Below are 27956 nucleotides of genomic sequence, written 5' to 3' on the forward strand. Positions count from 1 at the left end.
TCAATGCCTATGATGGCGCGCCGGTTAAGACTCCAATTGAACTCAATGTTCACTTGAGCAAAAACAAGGGCGAACCCGTTGCACAAGAAGAATATGCACGGGTCATTGGGTGCATTATGTACTTAACTAATTGCACTCGGCCGGACATTGCTTGTGCCGTGAACAAGTTGAGTCGCTACACGAGTAATCCAAGCAAAGAGCATTGGAGAGCTCTTGTAAGGGTTTTGAGATATCTAAAACATACTCAAAATCATGGGCTACAATTTTCGAGATACCCCCCGGTACTTGAAGGGTACTGTGATGCGGATTGGATATCCGACAATAAGGACTCACTTTCAACAAGTGGATACGTCTTTACTATTGGGGGTGGTGCTGTTTCGTGGACCACGAGACAGACATGTATAGCCCGTTCAACTATGGAATCAGAATTCATAGCTTTAGATAAAGCTGGGGAAGAAGCCGAATGGCTTAAGAACTTTCTTGAGGATATTCCAGGTTGGTGTAAGCCAGTGCCTCCAGTGTTGATTCACTGTGATAGCCAAGCCGCTATCGGGAGGGCAAATAATGGCTTCTATAACGGTAAGTCTCGACATATTCATTGACGACATAATACCGTAAGACATTTGATCACAACAGGCGTGATTACAATTGACTATGTGAAGTCAATAGATAATCTAGCGGATCCGCTAACCAAAGGGTTAAACCGTGATCAAATGAATAAGTTGATAGAGAGAATGGGTTTGAAATCCACAAACTAAAGAATTGTCATAGTGGTGACCCAACCATGATGACTGGAGATCCCAAGAACTTGGTTCAATGGGAAAACTAAGCTATGAGAGTTCGTGAGAAACACTCATCTACATCTATTCCCTAGAGAGCAATAGAGTGTTTGAAAACTTGCCTTGTGGTGAGGATAAGTCTATGACTTTTAATGATTCCTAAGGATCTCAAGGAGATTAAGTTCTCAAAGAGACCGAGTAGGGCAAGATACTCGAGCAGGAATCACCTATGTAAGTGTGAAGTGTGGTCGCTTCAAATTACACACTTATGAATCCAAAGTGGTGTCCAAGGCCGCAAAAGACACAAAACGTGAGAACGAATGAGGTTGAGGTGTTTAATCATTAACACCATTGTCTCGGTGCACGCCGTGGGGGACTAGTTCAAAGCATCGCGCTACTAGGCCGCCTGTGTATCCGATGGCGTTGACTATGGAAGGTTCAAAGCTAAAAGCTACCTATCCTTATGCTTATATACCTCTCGAGGGTTGAGCTTGTGTCTGCATGCATTTGCATTTGGCTATTTCCACTCATGTGGGGGATTGTTGGAATCTATGTCCGGTCAATGAACTTTGACCAATTATAATTTCAACGAGATATTTAATTTTGTGAAATTAAATAATATAGTGTCGATCTACGTTCGGAGTAGATGACCGTGGTATATTTATTTTCTCAAATCCGATTCTCGGTGAGTGAGAAATAATGGATTAAAGTTGTGCAAAATTGCAAACTTAATGAGCTATGAGAGAAGATTAGAGAATAATTAAGAGAGTTAATTATCTCACATTGGAAGTTACAACCTTATTAAACTAGTATTTAATAAGAAGGATTATTACATGTAATAATTATAGTGGACTAAGATGGGCTGTAAGAGCCCACACGCGCGCGCCACGAGCCTCGAGCCTCGTGCTCGTGCCCGTGCCCGTGTCCTTGTCCTTGTCCTTGGACTTGGATCTTGGCAATTGGTCTTTGGGTGGTCTTTGGGCTGTTCTTTGGGCCTGGTCGTGGGCCTAGTTGCGGGCTTGGTCCAACTCTAGTGGGTCTAGTTCTTTTTAGACCACCACTGTTTCCACGTCAACAAGCCAAGCGGGATGCCACCTCGTCGGTATGACGCGATAAGCAAACGTGGCTGACACGTGATAGTCCACGTCGTGAACGAATCTAGAAGCTTCTAGACTCGGCCTCTCTAGCTCTGAGCGTGTAACGGCTCGTAACGCCCGAACGTTACGGCTACCGTAGCCGACGACCGTTACGGTCCTGCAGCATTGATGACAGACCATCAAGGCTGCGTTGACCCCTACAGTGGACCGAGCCTATAAATAGGCTAGCCATTCTAGCATTCTCTACACAGAAGACTAGAATCCCTCTGCATCATACACTCTCTCCTCCCTCTGCATTGTTCTTCTGTTGAAGCTCTGCCCTCTCCTCCATCCAGGTTCGCGGAGCTCTGTTGATAGCGGTGCTGCTTCACCAGAGACGCAGCCGTTTTATCTTTGGGGACGAAACGCCGATCCGAAGAGCACTATCGGAGCGTATCTCGTCTTGCGGAAAGAAGCCTCCTCGACTCGGCTATTTCTTTTTCAGTTTATTTGTTTCAAATTTTCTTTGTAATTTCGATTCAGTTATCTCTTTGTATTCCTTCTTGTAAGTCCTAAAACCAACAATTAGATAAAACTGTGCAAAAAAACTGCGTTCGATCACCAACCCAACCAAAAAAAAGGAAATAGATTTCAATGAAAAGATAAATTATTTAATGCTTACCAATTACCATGATGCATCAATGTGGCATGGTTCCATGTCATAAGAAAAAAAGACAATAAATGAAGACAGCAAAGCTACATTCATCCGTCTAATAATGTAAACCGGAATCGTTTCAAGCCCTAATTGTTCTAACATAAGTATCAAAATTGGATAGATAACAAGGAGACAAAATGGTTTCTTCTATCGATAGATCATCATATTCTTTTTATAAGAAATGAAATAAACTAGGCCGAGGGGTCGGAAGAGGTGGCGCGACGAACGGTGTTCCAGAGCTCAAGGGCGCCATTCCAAAGGGAGGCGGAGGCAACGCCCAGAGCCAGGGCCTGCGGGTAACTGGGCTTGGAATCGAGCTTCGTTTCGAGCTGGACGAGGCGAGCGTGGACGGCGTCCAGCTTGGCGGAAATCACTTGCGGAGAAGAATTGGAGTCGTCGCGTTTGTTATTGGCGGAAATCATTCTGAAGAGAGCTCCCTGCAAATCCCCAATCACTTTAAGCGAAGCCTCCTGAGTCGTCATCCCCTGCTTCTCGTAGTGCGTCACCAGCTCCTGCGGGCTCGGCATTTTCTTCTTCCTCGCCTTCTCACTGCCTCGTATTTGCTGCTTCTGCTTCTCCATCAATTCGCCCTTCTTCTAAACCCTATCCCCCAAAATGAAATGAAGAAGAGAGATTTAGACTTTATCAGAGATAAGGTTCAAAATTGCTTTTTTTAATGAATAAAATAATTTTTTTTAAAATAAATCAAATAAGAGCCTGCCACTTGGATCAAACTCAATCTATAAACAATAATGGCTACCGCTGCAGCTGCGACTGCGGCTGCCATGCTCCGTCGCCGTTCTGAATCCAGTTCATCTCTCGCCAGGTCGAGGTTTGGTGTTTCAATTCAATGCTCCGATTCTAGTCGGGGATTTGGCCCCAAAACAAAAAATCCCGACTCCAAGTAATTAACCACAGATTGCACATCACCTTCCTGTTATGCCTTTTAAACTATTTATGGTTGCAATCTACTTTAATTTGCTGCAGAAAAATCAAGTCGAAGCAATCATCCACCTCACCCAACCGTATTTACTCCCCAATCCTGCATTACATTTACATAGCTTTACTTTTGCCTTCTTGATTAAAGTTTTTCTAATATCTTGGCAGAGGCCCCCGGTTTGAGCTCTCCCAAAACCAACTACACTTCTTCTGATGATCTTGATTTCGAGCAGCGTCTCCAGGCTATTAAAAAGTAAGTTTGCATGATAAAAAGATGTTTTCTTAGCATTGCTTTTTTATTTATTCTTTTTAACTTTTTCATGCACTATAGATTGCCTTCTTTCAGTGCAGGTTGCCAAGCTTTATTTCTTACTAGTCTGACCTGCATTACCGCTCATTTCTTCCTCAATTTGCTGATAAATACTATACCTCCAATCCAATACGTTCCCCTTGCACCCATCATCTATCTTTCCGAACTTTATTTATAGTTATGTTGACTCAAAACTTCCTCCAACTGTGAAGGTCCGCCCTTGAGCAGAAAAAAGAAGAAGAGAAAAAAGTAATTGGGGCAATTGATTATGACGCACCAGTTGAAGACAACAGTTCCACAATTGGACTGGGAACTAAGGTAATATCCCTCTGATTATATTTACTTCTTTCTTGGAAATTCTGGTTTTCCTGTGATTGCTAATATTCTAGAATGGATATGATAGATTGGAGTTGGAGTTGCAGTTGTTACATTTGGCTTGGTGTTTGCCCTTGGAGACTTTCTTCCTTCTGGAAGGTATTGTCCTTCGAATATCTGATTTCTTCTTGTTTTTTCCAATTTAAATGATAATGTCAGTTTCTGGTATAAGCTATGTCGGTCCTAAATCAGATGTTTAATTAGTCTGTATGAACAAAATGGACCAAGCCTCAATTACTAGAAGAAAATGGTCTAAAACGTATGGTCAAACTAAAACTACTAAATTGTGTGATATTCTGATGTAAATCTCTACCTTCACCAACATACACAGGCCTTTTTTTGGTTGGTGGGCTAAAGGGAGATGGGGGGGGAGTCTTCTGGGTTTTTTGGGGGGCAAGGTATAATATAAATTAAGTAATACTTATATGCTCTTTGGAATGACAGTGTTAGCCCTACAGAGGAGGCTGCCACAGTCAATAAAATTTCTGAAGAAGAGAGATCATTCCTTGAGGTGAGAATGATAACCTTCACTCTTCGCATTATGTGATTTATGTCATATCCATTCTTGGCTCATACTGTGTTTAGTGCTTAATACTGCTTATTTGTTTTAATCCCTGACATAATGGTAGTCATCTTCACACAATGGTATATAAACTGATGTTCAGGACTGTGGCTTTGTTGTATAGTTTATAGGCCCTTCAATTGCTTCTGCCTTAATCTTATCCTTTGCATAATTTTTTCATACTTTTACAGAAGAGGCTGAAGGAGTTCGAAAAAACACTTGCCACTTCACCTGAAGATTCGACTGCTCTTGAAGTGAGTTCTGATGTATTAATATGAAGAAATAACATACAGATAGTTTCATGATGCTCTGTGACTTGACTGTGTATGAAATTTACTAAACTGGGCTGAGTCCATCATATAATACCAATAAACTCTAGCAACTTAGCCCAAGCTATGCACACACAGCACTCAGCTTTGGAAAACTGTGTATCAAGAACAAATCTGTCTCATAGCAGCTGCAGAAAGCAAATGATTTTCGTATTCTATGACTGCTATTTGAACACTATGAAACTCCATATGCACACAAAAGAATGATACAACTCTATGAGGTGATTCAACAAAAAGCCTACTCTTTCATTTTTTTCATTAGGGAGCTGCAGTAACCCTAGCAGAAATGCGAGAATATAAAAGATCTGCAACGTTGCTTGAAAAATTGACAGAGGTTAGAAATTTATTCCTCAAAATCCATTATAATGGTGAACCACATACCATATCTAGCCAGTATTTTCACTTTTGCTCTAAATTGGCCTCCTTCTATCTGCAGAAGAAACCAAAAGACCCTGATGCTTTTCGTTTGCTTGGTGAAGTCAAATATGAGCTGAAAGATTATGAAGGAAGTGTTCTTGCTTATAGGAATGCTGAAAGGGTTAGTCTATGATAGACTCTGGAGACTTTAGGTTTACTGAATGATTTTGTAATATGATCACTTCACTTGGGAACCATATTCCATATGGAGTGTGGATTTACAAGTCTGTCTATCATAAAGATAATGTTAGCCTTTATTTTGCCAGTTTTTGTGGTCCATGCTATCCATGTGATTAAGTGACATGTGCACACCATATGTATCACTAGGTTAACCATCCAAACGTGACATTTCGTTTGATAATTTTGATGCCACTTAGAATGCACCAGAAAATGTGTTATGAGGGATTTTAGAGGTTAATGGAGGCCCTAGAATGCTTGAGAATCGGATACTGGGATTTTATAAGTTTCTTCAGGAAAATAAAGAGTTGTTAACTGGTTTTTAATATCAAAAGAACTCCCATTTTGCCTTTGATTATATTAATTGCAATATAGTGTTGGCGAAATCTTATAAGCTCCATCATTTTATTTAGTTTTAAAACTCAAGAGACCATTTCAACATTAGGATATAAACATTATAAACTCTTCCATGACCGCGAGCTGAATATCTTGTGTAAGCTTAGGCTCTGTATGCTGTACCATGGTTCAAGAGTGTCTAAAGTTGAGCAACATTTTTTCTGAAAGCTGAATAGTAATTTTGTGCAGGCATCTAGGAGTGTTGACTTTGAAATCCTTCGAGGTCTTACAAATTCATTGATATCTGCCAAAAAACCTGATGAGGTAACTACAAAATGATACTGTATGTTTTAATCGAAGTATGTCTTCTGGCACACTTTGAACGATAGTGTGTCATGCATTGTAAATTTGACTAGTGCAACTCAAGCTACGTAACCTCAACATAGTGATATTGATTTATTTGTATCCATTACCTGGACTTGCATAGATTGTCGGAATATTTCATAAACAAACAGTAAACATATATTTTCTGCTTGTATAGGCTGTTAAAATGCTCCTGGAAGCTCGTGACCGCTTGAATAACGAAGCTAGTGGTGATAGTGTGACTGCAGAAATGAGATCGGATGTGGATCCCATTCAAGTGAGTAGTTATCTTAGAGAATTGGATTGTTAAGTACAAGCATCCTCATAAAAATGATGTAGTATAAATATATTAAGATCCTGTTTGTGAGTTAAGGTGGAGTTGCTTCTAGGAAAAGCCTATGCAGATTGGGGCCACATAAGTGATGCAGTAGCTGTTTATGATCAACTTATATCTAGCCACCCTGATGATTTCAGGGGCTACTTAGCAAAGGTCAGTATTGTTTAATAAGATGAGTAAAATGGTTAAGAATGAACTAGTGACTTGAAGCATATTTCAACAACTGCAGGGCATTATCATGAAAGAGAATGGGAGTATAGGTGATGCAGAGAGAATGTTTATACAGGCACGTTTCTTTGCACCAGATAAAGCAAAGGCTCTCGTAGACAAATATTCACGCTAGCAATGATCATGACTCCATTTACACATCACCATTGCCATTTGCTACTTTTCTGGGTTAGATGGATGGCCTCGTGAAGATGTTTGATTGGCTTCAGTTTGCAACAAACTAGAAATGAATCAACAGAATTTACCATATAACTTGTGTCTTCTTGTGCACTCTTAATGACAAAATGCAAAGAGGGTTTATTAAATCATGTTTCATGATGATTTGTGTTCACCTACAATCTACTCTTTCTTATGTGCTACTCCTAGTATTTTTTTTTTTTTTTTAAACTGAATTGAGTCAAAACACACAGGCACACACAAAAACATTTGTATGTATATAGTATACTCCGTATACTAATATACCGAATTTGGAGGCGTGGGTGGGGCTTTCGTCAGTTACTAATGTGAGAGCACCACGAATTCCGGTTACTTGTTAAAATATGTATTATTCTAAACTCGACTTTGACCCAAAATTTTCCCCCACTCTGATGGGATCAAAGGGTAATAAATGTAGTATATTTTATAAGCTATCCATCAAATTAAGCAATAACATTGTAGCGTATGGGTAATAATTATACAAGCTAATTGAGGTGAGGAATCCAAACAAGTTGTCCCTCTGATATAGTTAAACTAGTAGAATGAAGAAAACACTTCTTCCATCATCAGTACTGTAGAGTGTCGTCCAAAACCAATATACAAATAATGATCTTCATTTAAGCAACTTGCTAAGTGTATAAGATGAATAGTGTACGAGTGTATAAATCTAAAGCGATTAAGTAAGAAGAAAATGTTTGAATTTTGCAATTAAAAAAAAAAACATAACATGGCATGCGTATACAAGGCACATGCATGCTTTGTACAGTAACAGTAGTACTATTATTTATTGATCAAACCTTGAATCATACTCTATTTTTAGATACTAAATCGAAACGATGCCTCCACAATATTCATACAAAACTGCACTGCAAACATAGTTTTGAATTGTCATCTGCACATCTGCGGGTGGTGATGGAGGTCCGTAGCGTCCGGAGAGTAGTTACTAGAGCAGTTGATGATGAGATCATAGTTATCTCCATCATCATGCATAAGCACCAACGATGGCGATGACAGTGACCTCTTGTCTTCCATCATCTTCAATATCTTCTCGAACACCTCCACCTCGCATGGAAACTTAAGCACACCTTCTTGCTGGAATCCAAACTCTTCTTCAGCTTCTCTCAGTAGAATCCCAAACATTTGGTGGCTCAGGTACTCTGTTGGAATCACGAATCTCTTTAGCTCCAGCCCTACGCACACCGCCACGAACCCTTTTGGGACGGCATTTGTCACGGCTGTGGAGGATGAAGAGCTCTCTGAGAAGGACAGTGTCTTTTTCAAGAACTTTATGCTCTTGTTGGTGGTCGTGGCAGCTGTGGTTGATGTTGTAGCATTGCTTTTGGCGGCCTTCTTCCACTTCTTTAGGATTTGTTGTAGTCTAACTATGTCTCTAATCTTGTTAGATTTTCTTGATGAAGAATCCATCTCTCACGATGAGTCTGTGTGTGTGGAAGAATAAATGAAGAACAAGAACAAGAAGAAGAAGAAGTGAGAGATGGGAACTAGGAAATGGCTGAACTAGACAATATATAGACATGGCGAGATTCCATATTTTTGTTGGTCAAACCATAAACTATGTTCAACTTGGATTATTCTCTTAATTAGCAATACTTAAACACCAAGTTAATCATTTTTCTTTTCTGTTAAGTACAACGTACAATATCGATGGATGGATCATTAATGATGGTCAATAATACATGATGATAATGGTGGGTTGTGCCTCAAAATCCGAAACTAATAGTATTAAATACTACTCCTATTATATATATATATACGTACATTTTTTGGTTTGAGTATGTAGATCTCGGTAGCTACGAATTAATGTAATTAAGTCATTTCCAGATTTTAGTTGTTCGAAAAAGCCTGGCAGCGCCGATCCAATTATTTTTTGTTGTTATGTTGAGACATAACTTTTTGGTGATTAAAAAATTATGTTAAAAAGTAGGGAAGAGAAATAAAATAGGAAAAATAAATACAAGCGTAAAGTAAATAATGTAATAAAGTAAAAATGATTGGACATTTTATTTTTTATTTAAAAAGAAAATCAAACTCAATTTAGTTGGAACGTCCCAAAGAAAAATATGATTCAACTTAGTTGGGACGGAGGCAAGGGCAGATCTATTAAGGCCGTGAGGGGGGGCATTTGCCCCACCGCATATTTAATCTCCTATATAAATATTGTCTTTCATATAATATATTTCCTTTAAATTTTAATAAGTGTCCCTCCTCAAGTTTTAAAATTTTCTTCGTAGATAAATTTGCTCTTGTTCCTATAAATTTCTAGCTCCATCTCTGAAAAGGAGTAGTATTCAAAATATTTAATAATCTAATGATTGAATATTAATGTCAAGTACAGATCTACGATATTAATAAATAAATACTAATGGTTTACAAGAGGAAAAAGACGTACAATACCCTCCTTGGGAAACGCCCTTAGCGAACGTGACGTCCATTATTATAATTATCACCATCCCAGCTTGTTTTTGGGTATTTGCACTTGATTAAATGCCATTAATTGATTCACACCATTTATTAAACTATTTTTGCCAATGTACTGTTGCGCCATAGTTTATTTGATTCAAGTGTTTAGAGATCGTGGAAGATGGCACACAATTGAATTGCCATGTGAGAGAGAGAGAAAGAGAGCAAGTAGGCCTTGTGCTACTCATGCCAATCATTCATTCATACCCAAATGGAAATGGGCATGTATTTTTTCTAAACCACACGCAATATAAAAATATAGTACTCCCTCCGTCTCTAAAAATTTGTCACAGTTCACTTTTATTATTTTTAGTGATGGACCTTATATTCCACTAATTCATTCTCACTCACATTTTATTATACAATTAATATATAAAAATAGGACTCGCACACTACTAATTAAAACTCGGGCTGGATCAAATGATGACAAATTATAAAGGACGGAGGAAATAGTATCAAGATTTGCTATACGAATATCAAGAAAATCTGATATAATGTACTCAGCCAAAAGAATTAGTGAATTACCAAAAAAAAAGAAGATTACCAATAAACAAGAAGAATTAGTGAATACAAGCTCACCAGCTTTATATAATGTACCAACGTTAGGTCTATTGCAAATCATTTGCTTTTTTGCGTTATACATAAACTACCTAACCACTTATAAAAGAAAAAGGTACTACCAACTAGAATAAAATTATGGGATTCCAACTGTTTCAACCGACGGTGGAAGTCAACGAAACAGCCATCCTATTGAATGCAGCCGTTTCCACTAAACTGGGGGGCTTTTGAGAATCATTTACCCAAAGTCCCAAACTGTATACTACTTCTTTGTTCCAACAAAGATGATCTCTTTCTTGAATGGTACGGAATTTTATGAATTTTATTTTGTGTATCAATCCAAGTGGAAAGAGTAAAATAACCTCTTTCTTGAATGGTACGGAATTTTATGAACTTTATTTTGTGTATCAATCCAAGTGGAAAGAGTAAAATAAGATAGAAGAAATAAAATTGAGATAAAGATATTTCTTTTTTTAAGTAATTGATCATCTTGATTATGATAAATCAAATAGGAACGTGGATCATTCTAGGACGGAGAGAGAACGTTTAGTTGATCAAAAAGATAGTAAATCATTAAAATCTACTCCCTGAATTCACGTTATTAGTCCAACATCCTCCTTATCATCTAAGGTAAAATAGTTGGAGTTGAAGACTGATAATTAAAACTCTAATTTCCTTATTAATTGTGGCATTTTTTTTCGGAGATTAAGAATAATGTGTTAAGTAGATAAAATAAAGTACTCCCTCCGTCCCACTAAAAATGATCCATTTTCCTTTTAGGTTTGTTCAACCTAAGATGACTCATACTTAAAATGGAAACACATTTATATCTACTTTATTCCACAAATCTAACTGTACTCTCTGCACTTAACACACAAAATAAAGTTGTATAAAATCTCGTGCCGCCCAAGGGGATGAAGAGAGTAAGAACACCCACAATGGTTGAAAGATCGCCTGGACGATCCCTCGTCCGCGATCCTCCGCCCATTGCAGGTCGGCGGACGAGCGACACGACCAAAAGTTCGGTCGCGGACGATCCCTTGTCCGCCCATTGCAGGCCGACGGAGAAGTACAGACGAGGAGGACGATGCACGTGTTTTCTCTTTTTTTATTTTTTTAAATTTTTCAAACATTATATGTACTACCTCAATCCATTTTTTCTCCCATGATCACAATTAGTCCACTCCTCTTCTCATCTTCTTTCTATCTTCAAATATGGATCCCAGCAATTTTCCAAACCCGTATAGTGCGAACGACGGTATGCCGATGTTCGGAAGTGAAGGCGGCGCCCATTGGCCCGGCCACGAAAACTATAGGGTCGAGGCTCTTGTAGGGTACACCTACGGTTCTAAGTCTGAGTTCGATCCGTTCTTCAACACCGACTCCTACAGGGTCGACGCAGAAGAAAAAGACAACTCGGAAGGATAAGGCTCCAGCCGCCTCACTCCCATCCAATGATCTCAACAACGAGTACATCGTCGGGTGCACAGACTACATTCCAGAGGAGTACTTGAATCGATATATCGGAGGATTCGATAAACGACAACCACCAGACTATGGTCAGGATGTGGGATCGCATTAAGGCCAGATACAACATGGTGAAGCCGGCGTGGGCGTACAAGCGAAGCAAGGAGTAGCTCCGCAAGTGTTGGGATTGATCAAGCTCAACATCAACAACTTTAGGGATATTTACACGAAAGACAAGCCGAAGTTCGACGGAGGAATACCAGTCGCGTCCTCAGCGCCGAAGCGGACGAAGAACACTGTCAGTAGCGGTTACACAAGCAGTGGCGGCCCGTCGCCTATGGATCTCAATGCTAAGCGGAAGGGAGTTTCGGCATACCAACGTCTACTTTTAGGCGTCCTGTTGACAACAAGGCTGACAAAGCCCAGGCCAGAGGGAAGTCGATGGCGTCTGCATCGGCTGAGCCGCCTGCGCCGTCTACTCAGCTCGTGGCCACAGCGCTCTAGGAGTTTGGTGGCTTTTGCGAGAGTTACGAGTAGAGGTTGATACTTGATACGACTACTACATGTAATAATGCCACTGATCCAGAGATCCGTCGGAAGTATGACAAGATGATCAAGAATTTGAACAAGAAGTTAGATTTAGATGAGTAGTATTTGTTTTTATAAATTTAGTAATGTAGTTTTTTTTAAATAAATAATATAGGTTTTTTTAAAATTAAGTGATGTAGTTTTTTTTAATTAAGTAATGTAGTTGTTTGTTTAAATATGTTGTGTTTAATATAATACTCCCTCCGTCTCTAAAGAATATGCACTTTGGGTTTAGCACGGATTTTCATGCAAAATTGGTAAAGTAAGAGAAATATAGAGAGAAAACGTAATTAAAGTATTGTTAGTGGAGAATAGGTCTCACCTCATTAGAGAGAAATTGGTTTAAAAATTGGAAAGTGCATATTCTTGTGAGACGGACTAAAAAGGAAAGAGTGCATATTATTGTGGGACAGAGTGAGTACTATATTTTGGTATTTTAGTAATTGAAAATAAAAATAAAAAAACAATAACATTTAAAATTAAATGGAAAATGGATTTTAATCGATAAGGTGGACACTAGTCCGAAACCACTGCAGAAGGAAGGGCTGGACTAAAAAATGCTGATATGGCGACCACTAACTCGTCCGTCTACTAGGGCGGACTAGTGGTCCGACCACTGTGGATGCTCTAAGAGAGATAAAGAGAGAATAAAGTAAGGGATGATTATATTTTGCCAATGTTGGATCTTCTTAAAATTTAAAATAAAAAAAATAAAAAATAAAAAAAGAGAGAGAGAGAGAGATTGACCTTTAATATCATGGAACTTTAAAAAAGTTGGGTTTTTCCCACGAACTTTCAAATTGGCAAATAGAACTTTATCTGAGTTTGTTATTTTCCACCGGCGAAAAAAATTCTACTATAATCAAGGATTTATGACCAATTTTGGTGGGTGTGATTCAAGAAAAACTATCCTCAAAGATTGAAAAATTTGAAGCTCTCGGAGTTGTCGATAAATTACGTAAAAAGTTTGCATTATGATATTATTTGCCGAAATTATTTTGCCAGTGGAAATAACAAGCACAAGTAAAATTTGTGGTATTATTTGTCAATTTGGAAGTTTGTGTGAAAACTTAACTTTTTGAAAGTATCATGATATTAGAAGTTAATATCCCTATAAAATGGCGCTATTAACAAGGAACAAAAGTTGTGTAGAGTTCTGAAGAGAGTTGTGTAGAGTCCTGCTTGTACAAGACTAGCTTCGATTAGTGATTGAGAACCTCAAAATAAATATGGAACAGCAAAGAAAACAAGCATACACAAATCTTAAGAAGAAACATTATTTAGTTATATTTCCAGCATCAAAATGCATGAACTGGAAATGGACGGTGTCATTGTGTCAGCACCCACCCTCGTAGCAATCAAACACATTTACTCATTGAGAGAGAGGGAGAGATAGAGGGGGGGGGGGACGGTCCTAGAAAAGAGCATTCAATACTCTTTTCGTCCCTAAAAAATAAATAACTATATTAATAGCATGAGTTCTAATATATAATTGATAAGGTAATACTCTCTCCTCTCTCATATTATTTGAGACTTTTCTTTACGATACGAAATTTAAGAATGTTGTGTTTAGTGAGTTAAATAAAGATAAAATAAAATAAAAGAGAGTAAAGTAAATAAAAGAATAAAGTAGATGAAATTAAATGTTTTGTTTTTAACTAAAAGGAAAATAACGCAAATAACTTAGAACAACCCAAAATGAAATGACTCAAAGTAACTTGGAAGTTGGGCTGAGGGAGTAAGAGAGAGGTAAAAAATGATAGTGAAAGAAATGTTAGTACATTGTGGAATCCACATGTAAAATTATTATTTATTGAAAACATTTCATATTTGGATTTGGTCTAATTTTTAAGAGATGGTATAAAATGGTAAAGCGAATCTATTTTTTAAGGACAAAAGAGTAGTAATTAAGAGATTAGCATTTAGCTGCAAATAATGTCACATTTTTAGTACTCCATTTGTTTGTGTTTTAGATAAGTTGAGAAACTGTTCTGTGCATATCATTCTCGCCAAATTCAGATCTTCTGTGGGACCTCAACTGCCACTACCTCTCAATAATACATTATCGTTTCCTCGCCTCCTACTTTCATCATTGCAACATATAATCATTGACAGTTAAACAATGCACAATTTAAGTATATAGTAACTATCATCAATATCTGCCCATTATGCATCAATCTCATTGTCAGCACCAAATAATATTTTTCTGTGCCACAGAAAAGAAAAGCACCTACCTTTGATCTACAATGTCACAAAATTGTTGGCTCTTACTGTTTCACCTTTGATCTACAATGTCACAAAATTGCTATACACTAACTCAAGAATTTTGTATTCACCTTCCTGACGATATACTTACATGGTAGAATAACATTTAACACACAAGTCCTTCAGAGCTACAAATCCTTTGGAAACTCCATACAAACTAAACAAAACTCCCATCCATGAATCTGTTCATAGCAAGAAAAAAAATCAATTATTGATAGTAACAACTCTAAGGATGCACTCTTTAGTTGAAATACCTATACAACTTTTCGACTCATTCTAAACTATACTAATACTTCTCAGAATAATCATGTATCTTAAGTAGGGTATACTTTGTAAGAAAGTGCATCAAATCAAACCACAAGTAGAACCTATGTTATTATAGACGTTAACTTCTTACGGAAAACTTAGAAACCGCAATACCTAACCATGTCTTCGTTTATGAGTTTTGATGGTACTTGTCGAAGGGGCCCTCTTCATGGATGGTTTCATCACTGAATCTGACTTCTTCGAAGATATAAGAGCTGAAGACAGGAGGGCATCAACAGCTTCGCGCTGTTGTTTCCTTTTCTTTAATGTATCACTGAGTGTTTCAGCATGATTAGAAGCTTGCACTTCACCCTTCCCCTTGACTGTTCTCTCAGAAGATGATGTACCAACTTTCGCGTCTGGTGGCTTATCATGCTTGATAGTTTTTGAATGCACTTCATCAGCAACTGGTCTCATATGATCTTTACTTCTACTAGCTTCCTTTCCAGTATTAGTTGAATGTGTCCTAACACTGTTATTATTGCTCTCCTTTCTAGCATCAGCTCTTACCCCCTTAATTTGCTTATTATTATCTCTGAATCTGGGGCTTATATCAGTCTTCTCTTTATTTTCTTGCAATTCCAACGTTGCACCTTTAATTACTTTGTAGTCATTTTTTGGAATTTTATCAGATGTCATCTCCTTGGGATCCAAAAGCTTTGTTCCCCTTCTATCTCTGCTCCTTTTGACATCTATTGCAGCATCCTTCCCCAAACAGGGAAGCTCTTGACCATCACTTTCTGGTGCAGTATCAACGCATTTTCTCTTTCTTTCAGTAGTATATTTTACAGTTTTCTGCAAATTAACATGCCCCCTTGCAGATTTGAGCCACTCGTCTTCCTCGAACTGCCTAGTGAAAGACTTCTCTGCACTTGTTCTAATTTCTGAACTGAACTTGGGTATCGAACTGTATGGCTTTCTAGCAGATACAATCAAATTTCTTTGTTTTGCATCTTCTAAAAGAGCTGCCCACGTCTGGTTTGTCCGTAATGTTCTTGCATTACCAAAAACCCAAAGAGAGAATTTAGCCCTAGTCAAAGCTACATTCATCCGTCTAACATCAGCGACAAATCCAATATTACTACAGCTGCCTCTAGGTGTTTCATCGCAGGATCCAGATGCTCTAACAGTAGAAAGTAGCAGGATATCAACTTCTCGCCCTTGAAAACCATCAACTGTATTAAATTCCATATCAGAGGTAATAGAAGATCCAAAGGCACTGGTGAACCGTGTACGTAAAAGTGACAACTGGCGCTTGTAAGGTGTTATGATGCCAATTCTTCCACCCCAGAATTCAGATGGATAACTGTCAAAATAACAATGTCTTGATCATACCAGTCACTGAAAATGAGAATCCAAGAGCTGAAAGATTGAATACCTTTTTCTAAGAAATCTCAACACTTCAACAGCAGCATCAGCCTCAGACTCATTGTACAGGGAGAGTGATGCAGAATTCTTACCACGGAGCTCCAGACCATCAATGATGTCAAAAAATACATATGGCCCAAGGCACCGAGTCTCATGGAATGATGCAGCTCTGCCAGACATCTTATCTCCATTCTGCAATTTCCCCTCATAGAAATGCAAAGAAGGAAACTGACAAATCTCTGGATGCATCCTATACTGGTAATTTTATAAATACTGTCACTGTTAGTATACAGCTAGCAGCAAAAGGACAAAACAGAAAGAAAACGGAAGGAATATTATACTATTAAGCATAGAGGTACTGTAAGATGAAAAATGGAGAAATATATTCAACATCATTGCAAGATGGTCCTTAGACTATTAAGCATAGAGGTAAAGTAACAGCAATAACTATTTGTCAAGCTGAGTCGCAAAACTACAATATGAGCACTAATTTGTCAGCAGAAGAGACTAAAATAAAATAATTGACTGCTTTAAAATCTGATTTTCGGCATCGTGAAATCCATTCTTAAATAGTGGACCTCGCCAGTTTGATAAAAACAAACAATATTACAGCCACTCCTGATTATAGTACAAGAAAGGTATATTCATAGGCTTTTATGCAGCTTATCGGTCTCCTGGAGTTAAAAATGGAAAATCAGGGAGACAATTCACATTGACAGTATAATCCAGATATTCGGACTACCTGTTGGGTGAGCATGATTACAGGATGACCTGCCCTCTGCAGCCTTTCAAACATGCTGCACTGGAACATGTATTTGCTAGCAACATTAGATAAAACTGTGGCAGGAAGCTGCTTTGGATCACCAACCTATCCAAAAGAAGCAAAATAGACTTCAATGATGCTTAGCGTTATCAAAAAGACAAATTAATTAATGCTTAATCATGTACCATGATACATTTGGTTCCCCTCGATTTTAAGAGCTGAAGTGGAATCAATGTGGCAGGTTCCAAGGCCTTAAGGAAAGCATAAGAAAAAAAGACAGTTGAAATTCAGAATAGAAAAAATGAACAAGGATAAATGAAGATAGAGCAAATTACAGAGATAAGACAAGACAAGAAAGGGAAAAGTAAGTACTTGAGCAGCTTCATCAATCACAACAGCATCAAATAGAGTGGTTTCAGATGCATTGATGAATTTATGGCTTGATGTAGATTCAGAGCACACCCCATATAGATCTCCACCGCAGCCACTTAGTGTGGTCACCACAACTTCAGCCTCCTTCAATATAGCATTCCGAAATTTATGTCTTAGGGCTCTCATTTCTTCGTTGGCCTTCCTCTCTCTCGCCTGGGCACTGGCAAGTTCTGTATACGCGGCTTTCTTTTTTTCGTATAACTGCCTTAGCTTTCCTTTCAATTCAGCATCAGAAAATATCTTGCCATCTTCAAGATCTCCTTCCATGAAATTTTTAACTTCAGAATTTTCTTCCTGCCAGCTAGCCCGCTTGGCTTCATAGTGTCTTATCTGTTCCACTAACTTTTCTAAATTAGTACGCAATATAGTTAAAGAATCTGCAAAAGTCCCACTATTTTCATCATGTGCATTTCTCTTTTCTTCGCCTAAACGATTTTCAACCAGTGTATCGATGAAGAAGGGAAGAGAATTTGGATGGACTGTCTTTGCATTACCAACCCTCACAATATATGGCTTGTACCTCTGTCCATCACAACCATAAAGACCTTCATTGTATATCCTTGCAACTAGCTCATCAACTGCAGCATTAGATTGAGCACAAATGAGAATTCGGCCTCTAATGCCATTTCCTGTAGTTCTGTTATTCTTTTCAACATCCTCATTTAATTGTTTAGCCAATGCTGCATCCTGCCAGGCTCTCGCAACTGCAGCAGACTGACTGATCCTTTGACTCGTGCTAGAGCTACTACATGCTGATCCACCATTTCTTAATCTTTTGGAATCATTTATTTGAGAAACAGCAAGCAGACTGCTAACAATGGCCAGAATTGTTCGGGTCTTTCCAGTTCCTGGTGCAGAAGTAGAAGAAAGAATATAAATGAAGGGTAACCCATAATTATCTATAAAAAAAGCACATATATACAATAATGAATAACCACACACCTGGAGGTCCCTGTATGAGAGTCAACTCAAAGTCCTTTTTCAAGTCAGACAGTCCAGTTGCAAGACTGATAGCCTGCAGCTGACTGTCATTATATGATGACTTAAGAATCTGCTGCAGAGGTTGAGGGAGTTTACTCATACTTTGAGTTTCTGCATCATATTGACTAGAACGACAATTGACCGGGTTCAAAATTATTGGAAGTAAAGGAATTTCCCTTATTGATGACAATGCCTGGAATTCTCGAAGTTGAGGGGTAATGGACATGATACGACTAACATACCACCTGCTTCTCTCCGCAAGAAGCTTTCTAGCTCGCTCGAGCCGAGGACATGCTTGAAGATACAGTCTAATAGCTAAGATATTTGACCTTCTTTTGTTGTCTTTCTCGCGTCTTTCAACCTAAGACCAAGCATAGCATAAGCAAGATACAGATAATACTCAATTTCAAGCAAATTTGTCAAGCTCACAGTTAACCTACCCATAGACAAGCATAGAAAAGAATAAGTACCAACACTATATAACAGCAGGCTCTTAAGAATAAAATGACAGGACTGTTTGGATAATAATTAATGTAACTACAAACACATCATTGCTTTATAACAAGAAAGCACTTGATAACATTCTGTTATATCTCGCGTATATTAGGCAACAACTAAGGTTGTAGAAATCATCTGAAGCAAAGGTTACCCACATTTATTTTAAGTATGGAATACCTTTCCAACAGTGTGTATATCACTGGTAGTAGAGTTCTGCAGAGGTTGTCTAGTAAGTAAAATGAGATCATTTTCCAACAGGCTTCTAGATCCGGGGGAATTATCTTCATCTTGTACAAAGCGAACGACATGGAAATCATCTATTCTCTCAACAGACAGCACAGATAAACTTCCACAGCACAGTTCCTCAGAAGAAGTCATCTCCTGGTAGGAATTCTGTAGTTGCGCTTTGAATTCTTCCAGAACCAAGGGCCGGAAAATTTCAAAATACCCATCAGATGATTCGAAACAAACAGGAACTTGCTTTAGTTTGCCTAATCTTTGAGAGTTTTTCTCAGTTCCAGAAGCTAAACCAACAGCAACAAAGAAATCCAACTCTAAGATGGGTTTGTACCAGTCATCAAGTCGGGGGGGCTGAAATCTTTTCACTCCACCACCCAGCCTCATAGAGCCCGGCCTGCTCTTTTGAGGCACAGAAAGCTGGATAACTTGCCGTTTAGGACCGGAAATGATTGGCTTCATATTTAAGGGCTGTTGACGTTTTGGTGGTTTGAAAAATGAGAACTTCCATGCATCATCATCTGCATCACCTACTACTTCTTTTATGATTCCATCATTAGCTTTTGGAGCTTTATTACTCTCCTGATTTTTCCTTGCAGAAGCGATGCTTAAATCATTAAAGGTCTTGTTACTTGAAGATACTGGAGATGTTGATGAGTCCCTTTCTCTGGATTTCACAACTCCATCTGGTACTTTCATCAAACTTGAATTGTTCCTTGGTGGGAAATGATTGGGTACACCTTCTCTTGTTTCAATGTTATTCTGCTTACTCTCTGATGGCTCTACTGGAACAGGGGATTGAGATGTTTGTACGCTTCCAGTAATATCCAAATTCATTTCCTGAACAAGATCAGTAGAATAAGAACCTATCTGAGAATCAGCCTCTGAGGAGACCACCAGACCACCAGGGCAGTCAACATCTTTCTCTTTCAAGTCAGCTTTCGACTCTTCTCCTGCTGTGCTTGTACCAGCATGATCATCATAATATGTAGTTTTAGTCAGCCAACTATAAGAAACCCCCACATGGGCAGAAGCATCAGATTCCTTCTCAACATCAGAAAGAATTATAACATTGCCTCTCTCCAAGTCAGCTATCGACTCTTCTCCAGCTGTGCTTGTACCAACATGATCATCATAATATGTAGTATTAGTCAGCCAACTATTAGAAACCCCCAGGTGGGAAGAAACATCAGATTCCTTCTCATCATCTGAAAGAATTATAACACAGCCTCTATCCAAGTTGACCAATGGCTCAGAATCTAGGATATCATCTTCAGCTTCATCGACTAATATTGTCTCTTTTGATCGTGCAAATTGTGACCGACTAGCAGTTTTATTTAATGCAGAGCACTGTTCTTTTAATGAAACAGAAAGACGTGCTACATGCTTGCTCACTTCATCATTTGAAACTTTTTCTGCACTCAAAACAAAGATGCCATTGAATGCATAGTGATTTCAAACTGAAATCAACAAAAAGCATAATAATATCAAACTGAAAAACTCACCACATGAAATAAGTTTCTCAATATCACTAATTGCTGAAGCAGATTTATCACTGCACACCATTCTGATTTGACCAAGCATATAAGATAATGTTTGTTTCCAATATCTAACCACAACAGCAAGTGATGATTTCCCCCAATCAGCCAGATCATGAAGCCACTTCATGCTATCAAAACTGTCCAACACTATGCCAGAATTCTTGGGATGTCTTTCAAAAAGCACAGGGATGACTTCAAGAATGCGGATACAAGTCATCTGATACAAGATACGGAGAATAACTTGAGTATGATTTTACTTATAGCAGACATTTACAGTCTTTAAGAGTAGAAATACGAGTCAAGAGGAACAAGAAACTCAGGTGTATTTAGGTACTATAACGCAGCAAAAATTCACAGAGAAACCTGTTCACAAGTTTAGTTGATTAAGGTTCCAGAAACAAGTCAATGGAAAATCTCAAATAAAAGTAATTATTCATGATAATAGACTACATAAGGCTCTCCTTGACTCAAACTATGTACACAGTTTCATAGCTGATACATGCATCTCATGGAAATATTCAATTTCTTCCAAGGTATGACAAAAGCTCAAAATATCAATGAATATGCTTGATAAAATAAACAGATACAAGGGAAATGCTTAAACTAAAGAAATGAATCAGGTATTTCCAATAATAGCTAGTAATATGCGAACCTGAGATAATGTGTAATCAGTGAATGCCTTGCCTCCATCTAAGCATTTCAGTATTGAAGGCCAAGCTGCCTGTGACAGTAAGCAGCTAAACTTGTTCCACCATGCGGAGCTAACAATTGATGAATATCCACCACCATCAGAGTGTGAAGATTCAAATACAGGTTGCTTTAGAAATCCACCTTGAGAAGAAAACTGTGAAGTGTCGGCAACATCTGACGAATTTTGAGATTGGGTTTGAGCAGATGGATTTCCTTCTTTGAGCAATTTGCATAAGATGAAGAACAGGTGATGTAAAGTCGAAAAGTTAGACAAAACAGAATCCAACTGAACCTGAAAAGTATTTGGTAAAACTACATCAGCACACCATAATATGTGAATTTGTATTGATTTCTAAACTTCAGAAGTTGTATCTAGAGCAGCAATTGGATGAAATTCATTCAAATATCTCTCCAATTAAAGAAAAGACAAGTATTCATAAACAGGTGAGTCAATTATTAACACTAGAATAAGAAATAATGAGCTTGGGTTCATGCCATCAAGGACCTTTCGTGTGTTGTGTTTATGACTATGTCTTATATTTACATCGCTTTTTTTTTATGACTGTCTTATATTTACATCGTTATCACTTATCATTTAGACACGAAATAAAATGTGTTTGAATGAATTTCAACCTATAATCAGAAATAATGTGGAAACCTACGGTTTTGTGTGAATAAGAATTTGTTCTCTTCATAAAGACGTCTTTTAGCAACTATTGAACTCAACATTTGGAAAAAGTTATCCCACTCAAGCAACCTCTATTGGATGACATGTCATTACTCCAGTGCACTTTATCATTTGCAAGCAAAGTCGATACCAATATGGAAAGAAAGACACATGTGGGAATATATCGTTACCAATTTCAGAGCATGTCTCAGTCCCAGAAGGATGGATAACAAGGGGGGTGGTGTGGAGCAAAGAAACTGCAGACCACAAGTAAGGCCGCGCACATTTGAAACTTGTTCCAGAATCAGCCTACCCACTTGCCTGGCATTCTACAACAATGAGATAAATTTGCTCACAACTTTAGGTAAAAATCATCAATTTAATATCAAAAGCAAAAGTATTATTATCATTCATCAATCATATTACATCATTAGGATCCAGAAGTAAGAGAATCAAACTGCTGCTCATCATGGGCTCCCAGATCCACTGTTTTCTAAGTTCTGCTTGTTCCATTCTAATGGTATAATGTCTAGTTAACCTGCATTGTTTCTCCATTGGGCAATCTTTAGAACTTCATCACATAGAGCAAGAAAAACCCCACATGCACAAGTTGTATAACATGATCTCTAATAAGAACATCTGATATAAGCCACTAACCTCTTGAAAGTCCTAACTAAAGGGCGGCACATTGTTGAAGTCCTAATAGAGTTTCTAGACTCTGTTCCATCCCCACCATCGTCAGAACCTGATGGGACCTTCCACCCCAAAAGATAAGATATTTCTGGCGCACATGTGACCAACCAATTCCGTATAGAAAGAGACATTTCTGTGCTATCTTCAGTCTCTATCAGTGAAAACCGAGATAATGCCCAAATAACAGCCTTGGAAAAGGATAACGGGAGGGCCAATGGATCGATTTCAACTAACACATCAAACCATAGCATGGGTACACACATCCAGCTCCTATCTACCTGTGAGACAACTTTATGCTGCAAAGTGAACTCTTTCCAACAACTAGTATTCTTCTCTTCCACATGGAGACCAAACAGAATCTCTTCTTCGTCGTCTGCATCACCAGAATTAGTAGTCCTGATGGATTTATCACTGGGATGCAACTTCCCATTTAATATTACAGAGATCAATGCAGATGCATCCGACACTACAATAGTTTGAATTAGATCAATTGCAGGTTGCCGAAGAGGACTGTGAAGAGATGTATCCTTCAGAGAGGACACAAGAGAAGGGCCCCTGTGAATTAACATAAAGGAGAAGAAGGAAAACTTAATACCAAGAAATGTCACTGTATAAATGTATGTTAAAAGTGTCCAAATCATGACAAAGTTGAATTATTTCTCTATGCATCTATAATAAAGCACCCAGACATGTTCCATAGAGATGTACCACATGTGCGCGCATTCAGAAGGTGGACAAGGAGGATCCATCCTGTAACCACGGAGAATAATGAGAAAAGCAATCTGCATAAACAAGAGAAGGGGAAAAACTTGAGAGAGATATTACAGGAACCAAAAAAAAGCATGTTATATGACAGATGTCATGGAAGATAGGAAGCAACCTGACTAGCCTTTTTCCGCATGAGTATGCTAAAATTACTGCTCACAGGCACTTGATGTAGGAGAAAGTAAAGAAAATGCCTTCTCTGTTTTTCATGTTCTCCATCTTGCAGAGCTTCAAGAGACTGGAGGAATGATATAAATATTATAGGGAATAAATCATCACTCCAACAGTGTGTTCAAAACAATGACAGAAGAAGAGAAAGAGAGAGAGAGAGTCTCAAGCAAACATGAAGAACCATAAACATGCCTGCAAGAAAGGTTCGAAAAGATCAAAAATTTCTTTGTGGCTTTTCTCATTTCTGGTATGGAAACATTGACCAAGAAGTGTATTTCTCATAACACTAGGAGACAGTGTAGCTCTCAACCATAGTTTACAACCTGTGTAACAGAAATACCAGGTCAGTAGGTTCCAATAGTTATAGCAAATAGATTTACAAAACAGTGAAAGGATCATATACCTAGCTTCTCAAACATTAGTCTCAGGCAGTTAACTGCATGAGAAAACTCGATTGAATCATCGCTGATATGGTTCAAGACAATACTAAGAAAAATGGGATACCGATCTAAAATCCCTTCTTCAAATGCTTGAGGCTCTAGAAACCCCACCCTTCAAGATACAGAATGAACCAAATCAATACTGCAAAAGAAATAGATTCCTACAGATATTCACAAAGTAAACCAGCTTCTTCTTACAATGCCTTCATTCCAAGCCACACAGTTACTTGGTCCAGTTTAACCCTTGGCCTTGCAGTCTCAAGAGCGGTCTGCACACCTTCCGTTTCCAATATGTACATGCATTTCTTGAGTAAATACTGCAATGAATCCAAGTCTGATGATCTTCTGCGTGAGATAAAGAGGAAACACACAATTGCCATAAGGTTTTTAGGAACTCCATAAACAAGTCAGCATACTGCAACCTACAAGGAACACCTCATTCTCTCACTCATCTAGACCAGTGTTATCAATCTCGTATGGCGGCTTATGGCGGTTCGCCTAAAAACCGCCACAGGGATATGGCGTATTAGTATGGAGGATATGGCGGTCAATAATTAAATAAATAAAATAATACTTATATATTTATACATAATTCAAAAATTGGAAAATAACAAAAATATAACATCTAAAACTCTTAACACAATTAATAAAGCATAAAATACAACTCTAACATCCATGTTTCTTGCATAATGCCCCATTCCTAAATGCAGTACACACGCAATGTGGTCAAATGGCGGATATGGATGTGCTATGGCAGCGCAATGTTGCTATGGCATTTCCACCACAGAACGCCATGCCATAGCGCCATGGCGCCGCGCCGCCATATCCGCTATTTGATAAAATTGATCTAGACACAATCTAAAGCTGGTGAATCATAGAGGTACGAAGTAAACATAATCATATGAATCAAATGGTCAAAATACTAAAAATATGCAACACCAAAATTTCAATACAATGAAAAAAGGCACCTCAATTTACCCATGTGCCCAGCCAAGCGAAGACCTATAGATCGAACTCGTCTGCTTTTGAAAAAAAGCAATGCATAAACTCCCTGACAACACAATAAGAAAAGGAAGCCAGGATGGTTCAGTTTGATTGCTGCAGGACAACAAAAAGAGATGTACTATAGAACAAAAGGAATATATGAAAAAAATGATGGAAGGACAAATCAGAACACTTGAAATAATCATACCGGATACTGTTGGTGCCCATCTAATGCCAGATCGTGAGAATTATCAACAGCTTCAATAAAAATTTGAAACTCCATGGCCAAGTATTGGTCATCGAGCATTACAGGGAACATCAAAACCTTATGTTAAAAGAACAGGGTTAATGACAAGGGTGAGTTTCAAGATCCATTACTGCTGGTGAAGGAAGCACTGATCAGACAAATAGTGTATCATGAATGAGATATTACAGTTTATTACACATATCATATCATGTTCGAAATCGGACAACAAATGAATTTCCCTGTATAGACCGTGAAGATCATCTCCGATACCAATTTTCGTTAACATAGATATCATTAAAAGAAAAAGGTGATACACTGAGAAATGAGAAATTACATGTAATATTTGTCAAGTGCCAACATATCCAATGGTCCAACCAAGTTGCAAATGCATCGAGCACATTCAGTAAAGAAGCTTAAGAGCATAAAATAGATGTAGGAAAATAAATTTGACACATGGATAGTTGTTAGTGCAGGTACACTGTACACGAAGTAATTAATTCAGCTGAAATGAAAAACGAAAAAATACTGATAAGTACATCTTTGAAGTCCTAAAAATAATGTGGACTAAGTTGTAGAGTATTTGATACTAGAACAAAGGAAACATCAGCAGCTTAGAGCTTACTAGCATAAGTTTTATTACGGCATCAATTATAAGCAGGTGGTGGAACTCTTTACTGAAAATACTCAGGTCAATTACTTGCAATATGTTGCATGCTATATCATTACCCACAGTGGCTTAAACAATACTCCCTCCGTCCCAGCTCAAGTGATTGACTTATTTTCGGCACGTGTTTTGAGAAAATGATAATAAATAGTTAAAGTGGATAGAAAATAAAGTAAAAGAGGAAATAATGTAACTCTCTTACTTTGCTTTATCTCCACTTGAACTATTTAGTACTCCCTCCGTCCCACTCAAGATGTCCACATTCTTGAGAGGCACGGGATTTTAGGTGATGTAAGTAGAGAGAAAAAAGTAGTTGAATAGTTTAATGAGGAGAGAGGACAGAGGGATTTATTTCCAAATATAGAAAGTGGATATCTTGAATGGGACAAACTAAAAAGAAAAGGTGGATATCTTCAGTGGGGCGGAGGGACTTTACTTCTACATTATTCTCTCTCTTACTTTACTTTCTTTCCACTTCTACAATCAGTATTTTTGTTAGGGTTAGTATTTTTTACTTGGGATATCTGGTATGCTTCAATTTCATACTCCCTCTGTCCAACTTTAAGTGGAGCAATTCTAATTATGTAGAGAGGCTAATCTCACAACAATCTTGCAACTTTAAAATGCCAGCATTGATTTCACATTGATTTCTGTCTTTTAGAGTTGGTGATTTTTCTCTTAAACATCACTTCTCTTATTTCGTATAGTGTCCTCCTATAAATATTTGGGAACTAACCATCCCTTCCCCTTTCAAGTGTGAACAGTTGAATCAATCATCTAAATAAATTTAGCAAGAGAAACAGTAAGTCCCAGTTACTCCATACGATATTTAGACTAAAAATGACAAGTAAAGGGAAAACCAAGACTGGGTGTAAACAAGTACCTCGAACATAACACTAACAACTTCTCCATAGTCACATGACGCGTCATACACCCCTCTTGCTATTCTATCATTGAGATCCTTGAGGTGCGTGGTAATCCGCTCTTCATCAAGCACATGCAGTACATCTAGTAGAAGACCGATACAGCTTGGCTCATATTCATTTTGATACATCTCTTGTGCTTGATGATGCTGGTGAATGCATAGAGTGCACCCCCTCATTTCTCCTGAAATTCTTTTCCACAGGAGCTTGAGAGGAGAACCTTGGGATTCGTCCTTGAGAAAATTGTAAAATGTCTCGAGAAGAGGCCCCATCAGATCCCAATAACCACACCAAACGTGATCGTCTATTGGCAGATGTATCAAGAAATTGAAAGCGTCTGAAAACCTGGATATGGAGATTTGTTAACACCAAGTTTAGTTGCTTAAACTCGAATGCCAAGTTCCCTTGTTAGAGGTCAAAGCAAATACCATGCAATATACACCAAACATTTAACAGATATCAACTATCAAATGTCAATAAAAAAAAAATTAACAAGAACATTGTTTCCCCAAAATCAAGGTACCCTACTCGACTCCACTGATTATCAGCAGATCGAAATGGGGGGAAAGGGGCGGGAGGGAGAAGAAGTAACCATTGTTCTTTGAGCTGGCGGAGACGACGACGTTTGATAGGATGAACGGCTGCGTCGTCGTCCTCTTGCTCGATGACACTCCATCGCTGCAACAGCTCTTTTCTGCTGACTTCGGCTTTCTTCGACATTTTCCGATTGGATTCTCTAGGGTTCCCCTTTTCCCGCGAACGGAACAAGACAATGAATCGTGACGGCGGAACTTCCTCGCGCGGGGAACCCAAAACAATCAATTTTCGTAAATTTTCTTATTAACCCAAACTGTTTTTGTTTTATTATTGTGTTCTAGTACATCTATAATAAGGAGTAGTACTACTACTCTAGTACTAATACTATCTCGGGTAGTATATCTTTCATCCAAAATGTTTTACCTTTCTTTCAATTTAGTACAAAAAATATTAAGTTTGCATATTCCATACAAAAAGTTTACTTAGTGGCGTCAATTATCATGACTAACTATCATGACACTATCCATCTAGAATTAAGTTGTAGGATTATTT

General features: G+C 38.2%; 4 protein-coding genes across 7 annotated transcripts; 1 reads left to right on the plus strand and 3 right to left on the minus strand.

The window, feature by feature from the left end:
* Positions 1–2597: 2597 nt before the first annotated feature.
* Positions 2598–3151, minus strand: LOC125207603. The gene has a single exon (XM_048107012.1). It carries the CDS (start codon positions 3149–3151, stop codon positions 2762–2764), a length of 390 nt encoding a protein of 129 aa, XP_047962969.1. The 3' UTR covers positions 2598–2761.
* Positions 3152–3295: 144 nt separating this feature from the next.
* On the plus strand, positions 3296–7261 carry LOC125207602. 3 transcript variants are annotated; one of them, XM_048107010.1, is made up of 13 exons: positions 3296–3474; positions 3558–3595; positions 3678–3762; positions 4032–4137; positions 4223–4293; positions 4639–4705; positions 4951–5010; positions 5348–5419; positions 5522–5623; positions 6265–6339; positions 6557–6655; positions 6752–6868; positions 6945–7261. In XM_048107010.1, the coding sequence occupies exons 1-13, from the start codon at positions 3323–3325 to the stop codon at positions 7056–7058; spliced, it is 1158 nt and encodes a 385-aa protein (XP_047962967.1). In that variant the 5' UTR covers positions 3296–3322; the 3' UTR covers positions 7059–7261. The 3 variants fall into 3 exon arrangements, with proteins under 3 accessions (XP_047962967.1, XP_047962966.1, XP_047962968.1); XM_048107009.1 differs by having other exon boundaries at positions 3298–3474; positions 4948–5010; XM_048107011.1 differs by having other exon boundaries at positions 3308–3402; positions 4948–5010.
* Positions 7262–7861: 600 nt separating this feature from the next.
* On the minus strand, positions 7862–8625 carry LOC125208451 (auxin-responsive protein SAUR32-like). Its single transcript, XM_048108071.1, has one exon. The coding sequence runs from the start codon at positions 8561–8563 to the stop codon at positions 8027–8029; it is 537 nt and encodes a 178-aa protein (XP_047964028.1). The 5' UTR covers positions 8564–8625; the 3' UTR covers positions 7862–8026.
* A 5737-nt stretch (positions 8626–14362) lies between these two features.
* Positions 14363–27707, minus strand: LOC125204636 (uncharacterized ATP-dependent helicase C29A10.10c). Of its 2 annotated transcripts, XM_048103341.1 has the most exons (22): positions 27460–27707; positions 26828–27212; positions 25242–25358; positions 25018–25100; positions 24248–24394; positions 24013–24161; positions 23802–23932; positions 23554–23676; positions 23382–23455; positions 22638–23228; positions 22407–22518; positions 22172–22309; positions 21276–21605; positions 20588–20840; positions 19023–20497; positions 18309–18708; positions 17307–18214; positions 17120–17185; positions 16914–17039; positions 16182–16426; positions 14918–16109; positions 14363–14679 (listed from the first exon to the last, which is right to left on the minus strand). In XM_048103341.1, exons 1-21 carry the CDS (start codon positions 27585–27587, stop codon positions 14918–14920), a joined length of 7173 nt encoding a protein of 2390 aa, XP_047959298.1. In that variant the 5' UTR covers positions 27588–27707; the 3' UTR covers positions 14363–14679. The 2 variants fall into 2 exon arrangements, with proteins under 2 accessions (XP_047959298.1, XP_047959299.1); XM_048103342.1 differs by lacking the exons at positions 23802–23932; positions 24013–24161; positions 24248–24394; ... (2 more) ...; positions 26828–27212; positions 27460–27707 and having other exon boundaries at positions 23382–23423; positions 23554–23647.
* Between the last annotated feature and the right edge of the window lie 249 nt (positions 27708–27956).

This window comes from Salvia hispanica, chromosome 2 (assembly GCF_023119035.1).
Source record: "Salvia hispanica cultivar TCC Black 2014 chromosome 2, UniMelb_Shisp_WGS_1.0, whole genome shotgun sequence".
Classification (NCBI taxonomy): Eukaryota; Viridiplantae; Streptophyta; class Magnoliopsida; order Lamiales; family Lamiaceae; genus Salvia; species Salvia hispanica.

What these genes read in the sequence shown, in the direction of transcription:
- LOC125207603 (XM_048107012.1), bottom strand. Translation starts at nt 3,151, where the DNA reads ATGGAGAAGCAGAAGCAGCAAATACGAGGCAGTGAGAAGGCGAGGAAG.
- LOC125207602 (XM_048107009.1), top strand. Translation starts at nt 3,323, where the DNA reads ATGGCTACCGCTGCAGCTGCGACTGCGGCTGCCATGCTCCGTCGCCGT. An exon ending in ATCATCCACCTCACCCAACC is followed by an intron (nt 3,596 to 3,677) that starts GTATTTACTCCC and finishes ATATCTTGGCAG; the next exon opens with AGGCCCCCGGTTTGAGCTCT. An exon ending in GACTTTCTTCCTTCTGGAAG is followed by an intron (nt 4,294 to 4,638) that starts GTATTGTCCTTC and finishes TTGGAATGACAG; the next exon opens with TGTTAGCCCTACAGAGGAGG.
- LOC125208451 (XM_048108071.1), bottom strand. Translation starts at nt 8,563, where the DNA reads ATGGATTCTTCATCAAGAAAATCTAACAAGATTAGAGACATAGTTAGA.
- LOC125204636 (XM_048103341.1), bottom strand. Translation starts at nt 27,587, where the DNA reads ATGTCGAAGAAAGCCGAAGTCAGCAGAAAAGAGCTGTTGCAGCGATGG. An exon ending in TGGCTTGGAATGAAGGCATT is followed by an intron (nt 24,162 to 24,247) that starts GTAAGAAGAAGC and finishes TGTATCTTGAAG; the next exon opens with GGTGGGGTTTCTAGAGCCTC. An exon ending in TTGAGATTTCTTAGAAAAAG is followed by an intron (nt 16,110 to 16,181) that starts GTATTCAATCTT and finishes TTATTTTGACAG; the next exon opens with TTATCCATCTGAATTCTGGG.